Source organism: Rhipicephalus sanguineus, chromosome 5 (assembly GCF_013339695.2).
Source record: "Rhipicephalus sanguineus isolate Rsan-2018 chromosome 5, BIME_Rsan_1.4, whole genome shotgun sequence".
NCBI lineage: Eukaryota > Metazoa > Arthropoda > Arachnida > Ixodida > Ixodidae > Rhipicephalus > Rhipicephalus sanguineus.
This window is the reverse complement of record NC_051180.1, coordinates 159,915,104-159,934,353: the sequence shown is the minus strand read 5'-3', so window position 1 is coordinate 159,934,353 and position 19,250 is coordinate 159,915,104. Positions and strand designations below refer to the sequence as shown.

The 19,250-nt window shown below is 46.3% G+C and overlaps 1 protein-coding gene across 1 annotated transcript in view; it reads right to left on the bottom strand.

Annotated features, from left to right (window-relative positions):
- LOC119395040 (angiotensin-converting enzyme) overlaps window positions 1-18,997 on the bottom strand; it is a 168,648-nt gene extending 149,651 nt beyond the window's left edge. Inside the window, exons 1-2 of the mRNA XM_037662333.2 lie at window positions 18,748-18,997; window positions 12,494-12,758 (exon numbers count right to left, since the gene is read on the bottom strand). Of these exons, the coding sequence (XP_037518261.1) occupies window positions 12,494-12,730 (237 nt within the window). The 5' untranslated portion in view covers window positions 12,731-12,758; window positions 18,748-18,997. The remainder of the gene's footprint in view (window positions 1-12,493; window positions 12,759-18,747) is intronic.
- Between the last annotated feature and the right edge of the window lie 253 nt (window positions 18,998-19,250).

The window sequence follows — 19,250 nt, the reverse complement described above, 5'->3', positions numbered from 1 at the left end:
TGAAAATTAAACTTTTTAAACTGGGCTCGTTCAACAGCGAAATCTCTACCGGTGTTGAGTGTGGGGCCTTGGTAAAACAGAAAATACGAAAAAAAAAAACAGAAATGACTGTGCGATTTCTGTTTTTGTGACGTCATGACATCCCGACAGCGTCCGCTTCGAAGTAGCTTTAACAGCCTAATGACAAAGGCCGCTTTACGCGCTAAAGGGAAGGGATTGACTGAAGAGAGTGTTGATAGTTTTCTTTTTTGACACCGCTCCAGCCCTGATCATTTGGGAGGGCTCGTACGATTTTCGGCTACTGGAGTAAGATGCTGCAGCGCTCATGGCCCCCACAAGGCAACGAATGCGCTTTTGTGCTTTTTTCGGGCTACTCGCGTGTGCTAAAAAACTTGTAGATATGAATACGCTTGCTTCTTCAAGTAAACCAGAACGAGCGCATTCAGACACTTTAGACTTCTTTTTACTGCATGACGCTGTCTTCGCGCCTGCACGTATTCGCCTCATCATTTATTCCCGCCTCTCTCTCTCTCTCTAATGATCGTATTAAACTATTGCCCTCCCCATGCATAAGGTAGCTAAACAGGCTATTCGCTGATGAATGTTTCTGCCTTCTCTCTATATATTCTCTTTCTCTTCGCCGACCTCCTCCCCTACCGGGAAAAGCGGTTTCGTCCGAATGCGATGCACTGAAAGTGATATTCTGGTGATAGCATGGTTTGGTGTTACGTTGCGACAATTGTGACACAGCGCGTGATACAACTGCTGCTGAGTAGAGGGAACTGGCACCGAGGAAGATAAGAGGAGTGTCGCAAAGCTGCCGTGACATTTCGGCGGTTGTCTCTGTTCAGGCCCTATTTAGTCGGCCGTCGCTTTCGCGCTGTTTTCTTTTTTTCCCTTGGTGGATCGCCAACTAGCTCGGTCACAGAGATTGCAATGCCATCACTGCGGCGGGTACACATATAGGCGGAACTACACATTTCTCTCATTAATTATGTGCAACCCCGTGGATGCAGCAGCCGCCTTGACCCAGGAAGGCAAACATATCTAAAAATATTTGTCCGCGCTTTGTTCCCTCGAAAGCGTCTTGGTTGACGCTGTTGCACTGAACTGCCGTGACAAAGTACACGTAAAATATATATAAGATGCAGCTGAAGATGAAGCTCTGGTGTTCGCACTTTGAAAACAAAACAAACAAATCAACAAACAAACAAACAAACAAACAAACAAACAAACAAACAAACAAACAAACAAACAAACAAACAAACAAACAAACAAACAAACAAACAAACAAACAAACAAACAAACAAACAAACAAACAAAAAGAAAACGTTGCACTTCATTTTGTTCACTAACAGCGTAACATTTTTGGTAGGGGTGTGCGAATATTCGAAAGTTTCGAATATTCGTCGAATATTACATTCGAAATATTCGTATTCGATTCGAAAATCGTGTATTCGAAAATTTTCGAATATTCGATAACTTCGAATATTCGAAAAATTCGAATATGCGATTAGATTATCATGCATAAAATAACTCGTCTTCCACATTTCTGCTGCGTTCGTATCGCTAAAAACGTTGCCGAGAGGAGCGATAAACATCCTAAGTACACGGAGGCACGATATCTGCCTGCGACGAGCGCCCCAATACATATGATTTATTGCTGGTGCATCTCCGACGTACAGCGCTGTTGGCGATCATGTAACCGTACATTTTGAATATTATGCGGCCGTAACGTGCCGCACTACCACTCGTTCACTATGCGGGACCACTTCTGAAGAAAGACAGTGACCCACGTGACTGGTGGCAGACTGTTCAGATACCCCAGTCTGGCAAAGCTTTGCTCCATGTAACTCCCTATACCAGCCACTTCTGTTCCAAGCGAGCGTGCCTTTTCAGTGGCAGGGGGGGAGGGTGTCTCTGTTACAAGGGAGCGCCTGCTGCCTGATCATGTGGAGCAACTCATATTTCTTCATGATAACATGTATTCATTACTTTCATTGTGCCGTGATATTTGCTTGCGCTGTGATGTGCATTGTGCTAGCCTGGACATTGTGTTCTGGAGATAGCAGTGTATGTTGTGTTGCCAGTCAGACTGTTAATATTTTTTTTCAAATAGCTACATGTTAAATAAAATATTGTTACTGTGGAGGCATTTTTCCTTTGATATTCGATATTCGATTCGATATTCGAAGGTGGATATTCGTATTCGATTCGTATTCGAAAAATTTGATATTCGCACACCCCTAATTTTTGGCCAAGTAAATGCAAGGCGCATCTTGGAGGAAATAAATATTTTGGCAGGCGTAATTTGCCTCATTTATATTTAATATTAATTTAATTGGGCCTTGATTTACTTTTTCCGTGTTGACTAAAAAAAAAGCATTCCGCGGATGGAGCTTCAAACATTTCAGGCAGATTCGCTACGAGCGCGTTGCTTTTGGAGTTCAAAAACAGAGTGCAGTGTTTATCTCTTCGAATAGATATCGCCGGTTACCGGCGGCTATCCCTCGGAGACAGCAGCAGGGTTGCCAATGGTGGCTACTTTTCGCCAAATTGGCGAATTTCAGAGGCCCGTGGCGACCTAAAATTATGAATGGCGACATGGCGAATTTTTGGCGATTTTCAGCTTAGGTCTCCACTGAGTTATGCATCCTAAGCTCAGTGCCTTGCCAACGAATGAGCGGCACTATTTTCTGTATTTTTTAGGGTTTTGAGGTGCACATTACGCGCCGTTCTGTATGTCCGTCCTGTAACTCGTGTGTATCTCCTCAATTCATCTAGATGCTTCTAACTCAATTCATCTAGATTCATCTAGATGCTTCAGAGCTTCGCTAAAGTTTCGCTTCTGAAGGGGCTAGATGACGGGTTGGTCGTGTGTTCCGGCCATTTGTTCCGCCAAAGCTCCAACTATTCTGAATAGCTTGGCGACCTATTCACCGCTGCAGTATCCCCTAATCGAGCTCGTATAGCGAAGATGGGCGGATACGCGGGTGTTCGTGCAATAAAAAATTATTTCTTCAGGCATTTTCTACTGTTCTCGGTGAGCGTGTGCAATGAAAACAATTGCTATATAACATTTTGCAATGTCTACCTGTTCAATCATAACGCACTGGATTGACGCGGGTAGATATCAGTGATTATATATGAAAGGGACAGTGGCGTCCGGTATCATATTAGTTCACACTGAAAGGTATAAGACTCACTAATGAACGATACCTGTAAGAATTCTGTCTTACTACTTTCAATAAACCTGATAATCCTTTTTTTTTCATATGAGGGGATGTAAAGCTGTCTAAACAACGCCTTCACGGCTTTCGCCCAAGGTTTACCACACTTTTACCTTTGAAACGAGCGGACAGGGATGGAAGGATATCATGAGCGTTTTATTCTTTCATACTTGCGCCTCCGCGCACATCTTGCGGCTAGTCGGAGAACCAGGTGCACCAATCACTCCTATGGTGAAGGGGCGATGCGCCTGGCATTGAGAAATGTCAAGATACTTTAAGGGCTTTGAATGGCACTGTATTCTACGGGGCTATAGATCAGTGAAAATTCCTATTACTAGGATATGCCGCACACGTCTAGAATGGCGACTTTTTTGGCGAAATTTATAAAAAATATGGCGACTTTTGGCGACTTTCTGCTCGTTGTTTGGCGACATTTACTCGAAAGTCAGTGGCAACCCTGGACAGCAGGCAGATTCCCATATGGAGCAGCAGTTAGTCGATGGTTGACATTAAGCAGGCGGGATGTTTGGATCAGTGCGTCCGTTCCTACGGTTAGTGCGCAAAGTGATTGAGGCAGTTATCCAAACTTGCCAAAATCCGGGTTTCGAATTGTGATAAGAATGAGAGCCAGTGAGCACTGAGAGGAAAGGTAAACATTGAACTGATAATATCACAGGTAGCTTTGAGTCCTTAATAGAAAAATCACCGCCCTTGTGCCCAGTGGTTGACCGTCGAAGCTCAAAGGGGCAGCACCGGTGTTTATCACTGGGTGTATCGCGGAGAAATCACTCTGTGAACTTAGATGACCAGTGAAGCTGTGTAGCACAAGGTACAGAGGTGACACTTAATTTTGATGAAAGGCACAGAAAGGCACAGAATTACCATGAAAGGTAAAGAAAGTTACTTTTGAATGCACTGTATGCTCCTTTAAAGTTTTACATTTGAGCAGCATGCGTATTTTTTAACGCATTCTACGTTTCGCGACACTTTAAGTGTTTCGGCGGATAGTAGTGGGGTTTGCGAAGTGGCGACTACGTAAGGCCTGGACGTCCCGACGTGGGAGAGTTAAACCCGGGTCATCGAACTGCAGGACCTTGCATAAAAGTTTTTGCCAACCAATACTTTTTTTTTGCCCGCGGACAACTCTTCATTTTTATTGGAGCAGTAGTGGCTAGAGGGGCTTGTCTAATTCATGTGTCACTTTATATATCGTCAGAATAACAGCAAATGAATTTAGGATTGTACGGTGCTTAAGAGCAAGAAAAAAATAACGATATATGGGGAAAGAACAAATCCATAATTATAGTCGGATACAACTTAAGAAGTCCGGAGAGGCCCTCTGCCCAGACGGCCGAAGCGCGGCAGCCTATCGCCTCCGCGACTAAAGAAATAGTCCCGCTCGTGCACTCGGCAATGTTCTCCGAAGGCGAGGTCAACAGCCGTCCGGCTCACGATGTCAGTCTGGAGTGCGCGCTCATTGGTGTAGGCATTGTGTACGTCCGCCTTTAGGGAGGAAGTGCCGCGGACTGCCAAAGTTGTACCTGACTACAGATGAGAACTAACAGACAATAATGCCAAGGAAAGTATAGGGGATGTTTTTTAGTAATAAATGTAAGGTAATTGTGAAGAAAGAAAAGTGGACGAAAAGATAGCTTGCCGCGGGCAGGGACCGAACCTGCGACCTTCGAATAACGCGTCCGATGCTCTACCAACTGAGCTACCGCGGCGGCCATCCCCCCGTCCACTTTAAAGGTTATATGTGTGCATTTAAACGTGGGAGCGTCAGTCAGCGCCGCCAGTAGCCATGACGGCGAGTGTGGAACACTCTTTTTCTGCCTGTTGGCGTCACGTAGCACGTGAACTTATTACGAGCTGGCAGCTGACCAATAATCCCTCGCATACTACCTGAAAGCATCAAGTCTGCCAGAACGAGACCCTCGCTATGAATGAAGGAAAGAAGTGTTAATTTCAAGGGCTCGTTTTCTTTGTTATACACAATATTAATGAGAACTAACAGACAATAATGCCAAGGAAAGTATAGGGGATGTTTCTTAGTAATAAATGTAAGGTAATTGTGAAGAAAGAAAAGTGGACGAAAAGATAGCTTGCCGCGGGCAGGGACCGAACCTGCGACCTTCGAATAACGCGTCCGATGCTCTACCAACTGAGCTACCGCGGCGGCCATCCCCCCGTCCACTTTAAAGGTTATATGTGTGCATTTAAACGTGGGAGCGTCAGTCAGCGCCGCCAGTAGCCATGACGGCGAGTGTGGAACACTCTTTTTCTGCCTGTTGGCGTCACGTAGCACGTGAACTTATTACGAGCTGGCAGCTGACCAATAATCCCTCGCATACTACCTGAAAGCATCAAGTCTGCCAGAACGAGACCCTCGCTATGAATGAAGGAAAGAAGTGTTAATTTCAAGGGCTCGTTTTCTTTGTTATACACAATATTAATGAGAACTAACAGACAATAATGCCAAGGAAAGTATAGGGCATATTTTTTAGTAATAAATGTAAGGTAATTGTGAAGAAAGAAAAGTGGACGAAAAGATAGCTTGCCGCGGGCAGGGACCGAACCTGCGACCTTCGAATAACGCGTCCGATGCTCTACCAACTGAGCTACCGCGGCGGCCATCCCCCCGTCCACTTTAAAGGTTATATGTGTGCATTTAAACGTGGGAGCGTCAGTCAGCGCCGCCAGTAGCCATGACGGCGAGTGTGGAACACTCTTTTTCTGCCTGTTGGCGTCACGTAGCACGTGAACTTATTACGAGCTGGCAGCTGACCAATAATCCCTCGCATACTACCTGAAAGCATCAAGTCTGCCAGAACGAGACCCTCGCTATGAATGAAGGAAAGAAGTGTTAATTTCAAGGGCTCGTTTTCTTTGTTATACACAATATTATTGAGAACTAACAGACAATAATGCCAAGGAAAGTATAGGGCATATTTTTTAGTAATAAATGTAAGGTAATTGTGAAGAAAGAAAAGTGGACGAAAAGATAGCTTGCCGCGGGCAGGGACCGAACCTGCGACCTTCGAATAACGCGTCCGATGCTCTACCAACTGAGCTACCGCGGCGGCCATCCCCCCGTCCACTTTAAAGGTTATATGTGTGCATTTAAACGTGGGAGCGTCAGTCAGCGCCGCCAGTAGCCATGACGGCGAGTGTGGAACACTCTTTTTCTGCCTGTTGGCGTCACGTAGCACGTGAACTTATTACGAGCTGGCAGCTGACCAATAATCCCTCGCATACTACCTGAAAGCATCGGTAGAGCATCGGACGCGTTATTCGAAGGTCGCAGGTTCGGTCTCTGCCCGCGGCAAGCTATCTTTTCGTCCACTTTTCTTTCTTCACAATTACCTTACATTTATTACTAAGAAACATCCCCTATACTTTCCTTGGCATTATTGTCTGTTAGTTCTCATTAATATTGTGTATAACAAAGAAAACGAGCCCTTGAAATTAACACTTCTTTCCTTCATTCATAGCGAGGGTCTCGTTCTGGCAGACTTGATGCTTTCAGGTAGTATGCGAGGGATTATTGGTCAGCTGCCAGCTCGTAATAAGTTCACGTGCTACGTGACGCCAACAGGCAGAAAAAGAGTGTTCCACACTCGCCGTCATGGCTACTGGCGGCGCTGACTGACGCTCCCACGTTTAAATGCACACATATAACCTTTAAAGTGGACGGGGGGATGGCCGCCGCGGTAGCTCAGTTGGTAGAGCATCGGACGCGTTATTCGAAGGTCGCAGGTTCGGTCCCTGCCCGCGGCAAGCTATCTTTTCGTCCACTTTTCTTTCTTCACAATTACCTTACATTTATTACTAAAAAATATGCCCTATACTTTCCTTGGCATTATTGTCTGTTAGTTCTCATTAATATTGTGTATAACAAAGAAAACGAGCCCTTGAAATTAACACTTCTTTCCTTCATTCATAGCGAGGGTCTCGTTCTGGCAGACTTGATGCTTTCAGGTAGTATGCGAGGGATTATTGGTCAGCTGCCAGCTCGTAATAAGTTCACGTGCTACGTGACGCCAACAGGCAGAAAAAGAGTGTTCCACACTCGCCGTCATGGCTACTGGCGGCGCTGACTGACGCTCCCACGTTTAAATGCACACATATAACCTTTAAAGTGGACGGGGGGATGGCCGCCGCGGTAGCTCAGTTGGTAGAGCATCGGACGCGTTATTCGAAGGTCGCAGGTTCGGTCCCTGCCCGCGGCAAGCTATCTTTTCGTCCACTTTTCTTTCTTCACAATTACCTTACATTTATTACTAAAAAACATCCCCTATACTTTCCTTGGCATTATTGTCTGTTAGTTCTCATTAATATTGTGTATAACAAAGAAAACGAGCCCTTGAAATTAACACTTCTTTCCTTCACCCGACTACAGACTGATTTGTGAAGCAGCAATTGAAGCTGGAGGTAAAGCACCAAGGCAAGAAGTAAGCAAGCTCTCCCGAACCAGGAAAGCTTAATAAAGGAACGACAACAGATGAAAGTGACTAGCGCGAGAGCTAAAACATCGTTCGCTGAGCCCTCGAAGCTGATCAAGAAGGAAGTCAGGGACATGAAGAATTATAACGTCGGCGATACAGCAGTGACAAAGGGTGGCCGCGAGACGACTTACGGAAGCTCGGCTTAGCAAGGATGAAATGCACGCTCTAAGAGATAAGCAAGGTGATGTTACTAACGATTTTAATGGCATAGTGACGGTGGCGGAAGACTTCTACTCAGGACTGTACAGTTAGCTGATACGTCGCGCATCCTCAAGTGAAGTCAAAGTCGAACAAGACACCAAAGTTCCATACGTAGCTAACTGTCGATCAGGTTAGCGAGGCCATACGAGATATGCCCCGCGGAAAAGCGGCCAAAGGCGGCATAACAATCGATTTGATCAAAGATTAGGGGTATTGTATGTTTATAAAACTTGCGTCGCTCTACGAGCAATGTCTCAAGACCTCGAAGCCAGGGAGCTGGAAAAATGCCAAACTTATATTGAGGCGGTAGAGCGGAGTCGTAAAGGACTTGAAGAATCATAGACGCATCAGCTTTGAGTATTATACAAAATATTTAAGGGATAATTCTAAACAGGATGAGAGAGGCACTTGAATTTAACCAACCTAGAGAGTAAACTGGCTTCAGGAAGGTGTACACTTCAATGGATCACGGCCAATTGGCAAACTTGCTGAGCACAACAAACCCTTTTATGTACAGCTTTCAGAGACTACGGAAAGGCATTCGACTCGGTAGATATATCGGCAGTCCTGGAATTACTACGTCACGAGGGATCACTTTAAACGCATACGAATGACTTGACCCACATCTATAACTACTCCACAGCTACCTTGCGTATTTACCGAGAAGCAAAGGAGCTGGAACCGAGAAAGGGGTCAGCTAAGGAGACACGATTCCTCCATTGTTGTTCACTGCACGCTGAGAATTGTTCACATGACTGGATTAGAATAGAATAAAGAGTGACGGAGAATATCCCAGCAAGGTGCAGTTTGCAGATGACATCGTACTCTGCAGCAATGGTGACGACGAATTTCAATAATTGATTGACGACTTAAACCGAGAATCGATCAAAGTAGGCCTAAAACTGAAGACATTAGAGGCAAATATAATGCTGAGTCACCTGGCGAAAGGGTTCACAATTCGCAACCAACCAATAGCCTCTGTACAAGAGTGCGTATATCTGGGTGAATTACAGAAGGAGGGCGAGCGTAATAGAGAGAGACTAAACATCTTTATTCATCTATTATTTTGAGCATTTTCGGGTTGATTGCCCCGTTCCAGGAAACGGTAGGCTTTCGCCGCGTCGACAGCCTTCACTACCAGCTTAGTCGTGAAAAAGAAATTCACTAGTCACGAAATAACGCCAGGCCTGCGCTGAAACCGCAGCACAGTCACAGCGAAAGCTGGAAGAGCGGCGTTTCTGGAGCCCGTTGTAAGCTCTCTTGGGGCTATAATACAAGTAGACTAGAAAGGTGCCCACTACGCCATAAATCACAATTTTTGTGAAGTTGGGAAGCACCTACTAAGCCATTATTCGTCATTCTGCGGAGAAGCGAGGCACCAGCTACACGTCTGTAAGGCATTATGTGCACTTTGTTGACGCGACTACTGATGACGATGAACAATTATTGCTCAGCCCTTTGTAATGGGTTGGAATCTTTAAACGGCCCACCAGTTATGTAATTTGCATTGGGTGACGCCCGGTCGCTATTTCCCTCTCCCGTCATGCTGTATAACATACGTTGACGTGGGAGAGAGACGGGGGGGGGGGGGGCGAAGAACTTTACTGAGACCCCGAGGAAATGGATCATGCGCTTATGAGCTTCCTTGGCAACCAATACAAGTGCGCTTGCGAGGAACCCGCTATGCTATAAATCATTGTAATTTTTGAGAAGTAGGGCAGCAGGCACTGTGCCATTTTTCATCATTCTACGGAGAGCGTTGGTACCTGCTAAACGCATGTAAAGCATTATGCGCACTTTGTTGATGCTGTGCCTGATGACGAAGAAGAATTATGGCAGAGTCCTTTGTAATGAGTTGGATGCATTCAACAACCTACTCGTTGCGCAATTCGCATTGTGTGACGCCTGGTTACAGAATTCGCGTTGTGCGACGCTTGGTACTTATTTTACTCTTCTGCCACGCTATACTGCATATGCTAATGTGGTTCCTTCCCGACATGAAGCCTGTATAGGACCTTTTTGCAAAGCGGTTTCAAGCACCGGCATGGCTCAGAGGTTGAATACTGGGCTCCCACGCAGAGGGCCCAGGTTCGAACCTCGTTCCATCCTGGAATTTTTTTCTTATTTAGTTCTTTTTCTTATTTCGAGCGATACTGGTTACGGACACCGGCGGCGGCGGCGGCGGCGGCGGCGGACAACTACGGCGCCAAAAACGGCCGGTGAAATGATCTCATAACAGCTTTCGCTGTAAAAGAATGATAGGTGTAACGTTAAGAGAGTGAAAGACAGCAGAATGGGTCGGTCGGACAACTAACAGACTTCCTTATATTCTGGTTTACATGAAGTGAAAGGAATGTACTTGGGCTGGTCATGTCATGCGTAGGACAGAAAACCGATGGTCATTTAGAGCAATGGAATGAATAGCAAGGGATGGAGAACGCAGCCGGGGACGGCAACGAGTTAGATGGTGTGAGAAAATTAAAGGGACAATAAAGTGAAACAATGAACTAGTTCAGCGTGATAACTTATACTCTGAAAATATAGCCGTTAATTTCACCAGCGTAGGTTTATTAATTGATAAGAAAATCAATGTCAAAACATTCACTTCTAAATTTGGCGCCGAAATCTCCGATGCTGGCGTCGCAGATTTCAAAGTGTTTCTTCGTATTTTGGCCATATTGGCTCGACAAAATTTCCTGAAACTTTGTAGGTTAAGTCTCTCGCTCCTTCTGAAGACAATGCACTTCATTTTTACCGACTGCGAACTACGTAGGCCCTAGCTGGCGCCGTCGAAATCCACGATGTGACGGTGAAAGGTGCAAGAGCTTCAAGGTGGCGTCGCCACCCTCAATTTCTTTTTGCGTGTTTGCTCGCTTACCAAGCCTCTTATCAAGCGTCTTACCAAGAAGCAAGTGTGGTGTTTTTGGTATCGTGGACGGATTTTTTTTTCTCTTTAGTGTCTCTTTAAAGGGGTACTGACACAAAATTTCGCGGCCGAGATAGCCTGCTGGATCGATTTGCGTGTACGTGCGTGTACCATCTGCAAAATATCGACAGCGAATAAAGCTTGGAAGGTATTTTATATGAATTTTGAAGTTCGCGTGCGCGATCCAGCGTTATAGGCCGCACCTGTTGCATTGACACTCTCGGAGGTGACCCGAGGTGACCCCCCTACTTCCCCTACGTAACCGTTGTAGCCGGTACAACAAGTTATGATGACGTCGTAGCCGCCATTTCTGTTTTGATGCGCTCGCCGCTGCGCCGTTGGTGTCTCAAGGAAATCGTCGCCAACAGACGACGATGAGGAGGACGACGATAACGAGGGCGATGATGGCGACGACATCGCGCAGCACGTGCGGCAAGCGTAAGAATGCGAGAAGACGACGCGAACAGCGCGGAAGTGCGTGACACTTCTGTGTGCTGACGTGATCGAGCGCTGCAGCCGCTAGGTGGTGATAGTTGCACCCGGAGGCTTGTCGTTTTTGAAACCGAAACTGATACGGGTCGGTAATGAGGAGCCTGTAATTAATTATCTGTCGCGCGCTGCAGCAAACGATGTGCCGTGTTATGACTAACACGCCCCCAGCAACACATTGCAGCAAAAAAACGCGAGGCCAAAATTTTTGTGTCAGTACCCCTTTAAGACGTTCGCAGGCATAAAATGGAATCAGGTCGCAAGGGCAAATCGGAGATCACTGGGAGATGCCTACGTCCTGCAGTGCTCGTAAAGTAGGCTGAGAATATTGATAGAGAAAAGACACGTACACCACAAACGCTGGACTGCGAGCATCTGTCAATGTCTCGTCGTCTTGGTGGCAGACATTTCCAAGCTGTCGGCCCAGTTGTGGGCATGCCGGCAGTTATATCTGAACGCCTCTTGCATTGTTAGCGCGAGTGTTTCACGTAAACTTGAACTCGGTTTTAGAGAAAGGCGATCAACGGACGTGGAACGTCTTTTGTGACTACCACTTTTTAGTTACGTAGGATTTGGCGCTACTAACAGTAATCACGGATACAGCAATCGACTAGCCCGTCTTTACACGTTACTTACAATCTTGAATGGCATCGCCTCGCCGACATCTCCCTCCCTAGACTTATGCATACTATAAGAAAGGGTGTACTAGCGTATATTTACATTGTAGTGACAAATTACGCTGTGTCACATTGTAAGTCACAATCTGTCACGATGCCTCGTTCGCGAAATCACCGATCACACACTTTGCGCCGTGTCCTGTGTTCTTCAAAAGTATCCGTTCTTTTTAGCAATTCACCATCACGAAACTATACCAACACGCCCAACTGGCAGTCATTCTGATTGTTATGATGCTTTATCACACACCTTGGTATTTCGCTACACCATGCACGAGATTACAGTCTAACGTATGCGAGCGAGTGTATCGTCCGTTACAGTGCGGTGTACGACCGCACAGTGTTAGTTATGTTTGTTATAATGTCCCGCGACATCCCATTCTTGGCGTCCACAACTAACCTCAACCAAGACATGCAACCGTCGACACAGTGCCTTGAGCATAAACAGAGCTGCGATATACTCACGCTCTTGTTCTTGTTGTAGTCCGTGATGTTGTTGGCGTAGTTCCAATCGGCGATGACCACTTTGTTCCACATTTCGGTAATGAGGTAGTTGGCGTAGCAGGCGTACATCTTTGCCAGGTCTTCGTCCTCGAGGTCTCCTTCCACGGGTTGTCTGGCGGCTCCGTGGGCTCCGGGCGTGGCCGCTGCAAGGAACAGGCACGCGAGGCACGGCCACATCCATCGAGGTGGTGGAGCCATTCCTGTCGCGCGATGTCAGTGGTCTCGGCTGCGCAAAAGCGAAACAGGCCACTTTATAGCGCACCGGCCTTCCCTCTGGATAAGCGGAAGCGAGTTCGACCTTCAACCGGTTCCTCCCTAGTTCATTCGCCCCCAGAGGTCGACCTCTCTGTTCCGTTCCCTGGACGAAGAGCGTGGGTACCCAGGAAGAAAAACAAAAGAAGAGAAAGCCAAGAACAGAAGAGGCCGATAGGGACGGGAAGTTGTCCGACGAATGTGCGCGTGTGTGTGCATGTTACTGGTAAGGAGCCGGGTGATGCTGTGCACACGAGAAGCAAGAGTTGAAAACATTAGATAGCGACCTGTGTGTACCGAGAGGGGGGGGGGGGCACCTTTGGAAGACTGCTTGTCTATGCGGAGCCAGAGGAAGGTGTATCCTCTCCTTGTCCAAGTGCAAGTGGACAGGGTGTTCGCTTTCGTTTGACTTTCCGTGTGTGTGCCGCTTGAGAAACCGTATGTGCATGTATCGGCTGCATGGGGTCTCCAAATAGCGTCCCAGACGAACGCCCAAAGATGGTAAAACGGAAGCACAGCTGCGGCTCAGCTGAGACAGCTGAGGTGGGAAGTGCGTGGTTTTGAACCCCACCGTCGGACATACAACAAGCGGCCTGTTTTTCGGGTGTGTAGCGCTTAGGGAGATGTCTTACGTAGACCGCCATTTTCGCTGTGTTCGCTCTTCTCGCTTCGTCTGTGCGACTTCGCTTCATGTACAAGTTTACGTCATGTGTATAACTGGATTTCTCAAGTTCTTCCTCCGGCTTTTGGGAGCTGCGTTCGGAAAAGACAGACCGAGAGGAACGAACAAAAAGAAAATCATGGAAAAACTGTTACTTCGTATGTTACATGATGCACCCCGTGAGCGCAAGGTCAGGACAGCGTTTCCCGCACCAACCCAAGCTATACACGCCCTCGCAACAAAAATGAAAGGAAGGCGTATACGCGCGAAGAAAACAGGATGGGTGCTGAAGATCAATTATTTTTACTCAACACAGACAATGCCAGTGCACAAAAATGCAAGGAAGACAAACAAAGCGACAACAAGATGAACAACACAGTTTTTATTTTCCTTTTCGTCACCACTCATAGCACATGTAGGCCGCGCAGCCTCTCATTACATAATAGGATATTTTTTTTCTTCTGAGAGATATACAAAAGGGTCACTCAGGCTGCTTTCACTTTCATTCTGAACGAAGAAGGCTTCGAAAGTGAGTCTATTCTTTTCGGTATTATGTTCGCCGATTACACGTGTGCGATCAAAATGGCAAAGCTTGCACTACGTCGCGCGAGGCTTGAAAGAGAGAAACAGGACAATTCTGAAGTCTAATCTGGTTGCTTCTAAGCTGTTGATAGGTTTTTGCTATGTTAGTCACGACACGGGTGGCCAAACTGCACAACTGAGCGTTCGCACTTCTCATAGATCTACGGGCACGTCGCCGTTGGTGTAGGGTTTCCGTCGCTTCGGGCTCTTCTCGCAGCCGCCGTTGCCTTTCCCGTTCTCTAGTGTGACAGCTTCGCATTAGTCGTACCAAGCCTGGATGAAGAGCGCAGCTGGGTGGCCTTCTTTGTTTCTCATTATTTTTTCTTTCTTTCTTCTCTTTCTTTCTCTTTGTTTCTTGTATCTACATTTCGTATCTTTCTCTTTCTTGCTCTTTTAATATTTATTTCTTTTTCATCCCATTCTTTCTCTCTGCTTTTTTTCTCTCTCTTTCTTTCTCTTTATTGCTTTCTTGATCTTTCTATTTTCTCTTTCTCTGTCCGCTTCTTTCTATATCTTTCACCGTCTTTCTATCTTTTTATGTTTTTATTCCCATTATTCCTCTCAATTTTTCTCTCTCTCTCTTTCTTTCTATAACTTTCTCTCGCAGTGAACCAGCGGCGAGTAGTGAGATTTGCCCAAATTCCTCGGCACATACCCGTTCATGATGATGATAGTTTTCTGATAGGCCGCACAAATAACGGCCAGCTTAAACGGCTTCGCTGTTTAAATGTGACGTGCTTTCGGAGCTTGTGCAATAGTTAGCAATGTGGCCGGAGCCTGAAAAAACCTTCACCTGCGCACGGCGCACCCTCAAATGATTACTGAGGAGGCGACCGGTCTAGCCAACGTAACCCCTGCCGCGCGACAAGGGTTTGTAAAACAAGGCGTCTGTTTCCCATGTTATGAAGCGTGTCACGTGCCTTTTAAATTTTAATACGTGCGGCTTGTGACTGCTTGTGACTACAATAGAAGAAAAAAATGTTCGGCTCTCTTTCTTTTCCTACACCCTACCGTGATTTTTTTGTTGTTTGGCAGTAAAACTATAGTCGCGGTGCAGCGTGGCCCTGCCTTCTTCGCGTGTTCATTTTTGTTAGCGCTGTTAGAATGACAAAATATGCCCAACCAACCATCCCGGCTTTCCGTTTCGACGAGTTAATACATCGCAGAGAGGCGAGTGCAGATACACATAGACGTGAATATGTATATAGCCGCGAGAGAAAGTTTGGGTACGAACTGGTGTTTCTTTTTAAGGGCCCTAGAATGAATGTCGGACGGTGTAGATTGGCACAGCCCAAGTACGTGTGCACGTGCTCGACCAATTTATTCCGGTGAAAAGTGTGCGCATTTGTGCTTATCATTGACCTCGACACAGCGATGACACCCCATCAGCTCGAAGCGCACTGGAAGTTCTGGATATCTTGGAGCCAGTGCTTGCAAGCCTTCATTAACATCACGGATTGCAGTCGACTTCACCTAAGACAGTCGCAGTCGAACCGTACTCTGCGACAGTTCGCACATTAAAACCGACTGGGTATGCGCGGTGGACGCTGCTATGCGCGCGACCGTATAGTTGTCCTCTCTTTCCTTCTTTCTTTCTTTATTCTTTTCTTCTTCTTACCCCTTCCCGTGGAGGGTGGCAAACCGGGTGTGACATGGTTAACCTCCCTCCTTTTCCTTTGCCTTTCTCTCTCTCTCTCGACCATTGCATTGAAACAACTCTAGGCAGTGGAGCTGCGCTAGATGAAATATTTTATTTTTGTTGGTGCCATGTTCGCGGCACTTTATCCCGCGACAGTAACATATAAGGTGGGAGTATTATGCAAGTTACCCTTGACTAACCTGTGGAAAGCCGTGCATCGGGCAAAGCCACAGATGCATTATCGTGAGATTAAAGGAGCACTAGCAATCTTTCCGGAACGTCAAGACTTTGCCAGCGCACTGCCGACACTGTGTGCGAGCCAGATTTCCAGTACTCGCCATAGTTTCTTTCAAAAGAGAGCAGATTCGCAGGCCTTACGATCATTGACATTCCGTGTAAATGGAAGCATAGAAGGAGGTGCTAGCTAGCTGTCGTGTAATCTGTCTGACGAGAAATATGACTATTCACGCTTCACTTGTGCCACAAGTACTTGAACCACGCTGTTAATTGCGTAGTGATCTTTTTATGATTATACCCATGATACGGTGATTGAAGAGTGGCTGTGAAATGTTTAAGACACCATTAAACTCTCTTGTAAGTATGCGGAACAACTTCGATGTAGCCCGCCACTAAACACGGACACGAGAAGTCACACAAGGACACCACACGCTGTCCTCATGTGTATTCTCGTGTCCGTGATTCATTGCGCGCTACATCAAGGTTGTGCAAATGATTCACCAGCAAGCCCACATCGCAACTCTTGTAAGTCCGCGCCGTCCAAGCCGCAATAAGGCGATAACGCTCAGACATGAGCAACAAGAACCACGAATTTGGAGCCTAATAAAGCACCCTACATTTGCCGTGCATTGAGGGAGAGAGAGAGAGAGAGAGAGAGAGAAAAAAAAGGAAACTTGGAAAACAGGTAGATCACTTAAAAAAAGAAAAAAAAAACTGCCCGCTATTCTGCAATTTTAGTGAATGGAGGAGGCAGATATATAACAAGGTCTACAGACTATTTCACGGATGGATTTTGGTGCCGTGATAGTGGGCTTTTAACTTTGCCGCTCGGTATCTTTAACAACTAAACGAACAGTGCTACGGTAGACGCGTACGCACGAAAACGGTTGGGTTGGTGCATTCGATGCTTCACGACCTTGGTAATTTCACGTCACGATATGCGAAAATAAGAAAACATTCGTTTACCAGACCCAGAAGGCGGCACCCATGTGTCGAAATTTGAATCATCTACATAAAGAAAAAAAAAACAGGAAAAGGGTGCACGCTGTCAGAGTAGGTTACGAGCACCGCAGAACGCGATCCTATGCACGGCAAGAAATTTGAGTAGAGGTAGAAGGCCGTTCTTGCTTGTTTGTAGTTCTTGAGAAATACAGCTACCCGCCGAAGGCGTTTACGCGAAGCTTTCGTGTCAAGGTCCAGTCTTCCTATATTCTCACTGTACTTTCGTTATTTTGTTCTGTACTACCTGCCTTCGTCTGCTGGCGCCATGACACATATTATGGTTTATGACGAATATATGCGGTGATTAGCTGTGCAACTATTCCTAGGATATCTGTTACAAGGCAACTGCATGCCGATTGCTTGACGCATTTATGGGGCCTAGTATTCTACCTTTTTCATCATGATGATGTTGATGATAGTTTGTCTATTGACCCTAATACACCGCTCGCAAACTTCATGGTACAACCGTCTCGATCAGACTACACGATTGTCCAAAGCAGTACTTTCTAAGGAACTATCGCAGTTGCATTTCGTGCTTTGGGTGTAGATAGATTCATTTGAAAGGAAGTCCAAAGAATAGTGGTATTTTAAGAAACGAACTACGGCGATGGCAAAGGCAAATTATATATCGACACAACCTGAAAAGTGCATTAGAAAATCATCCGAATTTCAAGCGCGACAGTTTATGCGGGGTTTCGCGTATATACTGCGCTCAAACCGTGGTGCATACTTTACGAATCATGGTTATCATGTTCATTACTATCAATACCTAGCCAAATCAACAAAGACGTCGGTAATCTTCTGCCTTGCAGGCGCTTACATTATCAGCAGTATGTGCTAGCGCCTTTTATTCACTGCTCTGCGGTGCTTCCTCTCACGTTACATCCCTCTCCTGATCACTGGGCCTGCATGCATTGAAGTCTTCGCTGCAGCTCTAAACGCGGACTTGACTATAAACGCACGACTCGACTGTTAAACCCACGTGCTATTTTGCTACACCTTTTTACGTTACATCGAGTAACCATGCGGTAACTATCACTATTTAGGTTATCAGGTAATTGCTTGTAATCGAAGTGCACTTCGTTTCTTACTCAGACACCATCATCATCACACCTTTTTTTTTCAATAAACCAAATTCTTTATTTCCTTGCGGTTTAAAAAAGTGGCTTTCTTTCGTTCTTTCCCGTATGTATATATGGAGTTGTTAGTGCCGAAACCACGATATGATAACGAGGAATGCCGCAGGGGGAACTCTGTATTAATTTTAACCTCCTGCGAGTTTCCTAACGTGTACCTAAATCTAAGTACATGGGTGTTCTCTCATTTCGGTCACATCGGAATGCGACCTCCGTGGCCGGGAATTGAACCCGCGACCCCCTACTTCCTAAGCTACCGCACCGGTCTCCGCGGGATTCCGGCGGTTTCAATACATATCAAAATGCGGGAATAAGTACGCCATGTAGTACTCGAAGCTTTTTATGGAAATAAGTTCACCATGTAGTCAAACTTTTTTCCTAAACGCCTTTTCCCAACTTTTCGGAGAATCCTCCGCGCCAACACGCTTCGCAGCACAATGCAGGTACTTACATTCGAAACCAGCGAAGGGAAAGACGCAGTTTGCACTTAACTACTAAGTTAGAACAAAACGACGTGCATCAAATAAACGTTAATTACACACTCTTTAATTAGATGTTTAATTAATCTACACACACGTCTCTTCAAAACTGGCACGCGGAAATCAAAAATTAGTATTACCTCCCTATTCCGACTTGCAAACCGTTCTTCAAGAAAAGTTGAGAAGCTCCTTCCGAACAGGTGGTCAAGTTACGAACGACGGCTTACCTTTTTTCCGAAAGCGACGTACAACTTCAACGGCTGCTTTTGTCAGCGTCGCGAAACAAAAACAAAACAAAACAGAGACGCACGCGATCTCTTCCTTCGTAGCTCCTCAGCTGTCTTCGAGACTGAATGTATAAAAAGCAAGAAACAAAAATTCTCCAGGTTGAGTAAAGTCCTCCTCTTCGTGCACGTTGCGCAGTCGAGCCGTGGCAATAGTCTCTGACCACATCACAATTGTTTATCGGCACCGCAAGGAGCGAACTCGTCGGCGCCTACGTGAACCGCATGCATTAGTGGTGCACGCGCCCGGTTTTGGGATTCTTTCTTACGACGACGCGTCGTCGTCGTCGTCCTCAGCTGGGGCTGTCCGCCGCAAGGCTCGGCCAAGGTCTTCGCTATCGCGCGACGCCCAAACCCTCTCCGATGCATCGAATGTACGTGGTCGGCCTTCTTGAGATTAGAGGACGCGTCTTCGCGACGGGTAGTGCCTTTCGTTGCTTCCTCGC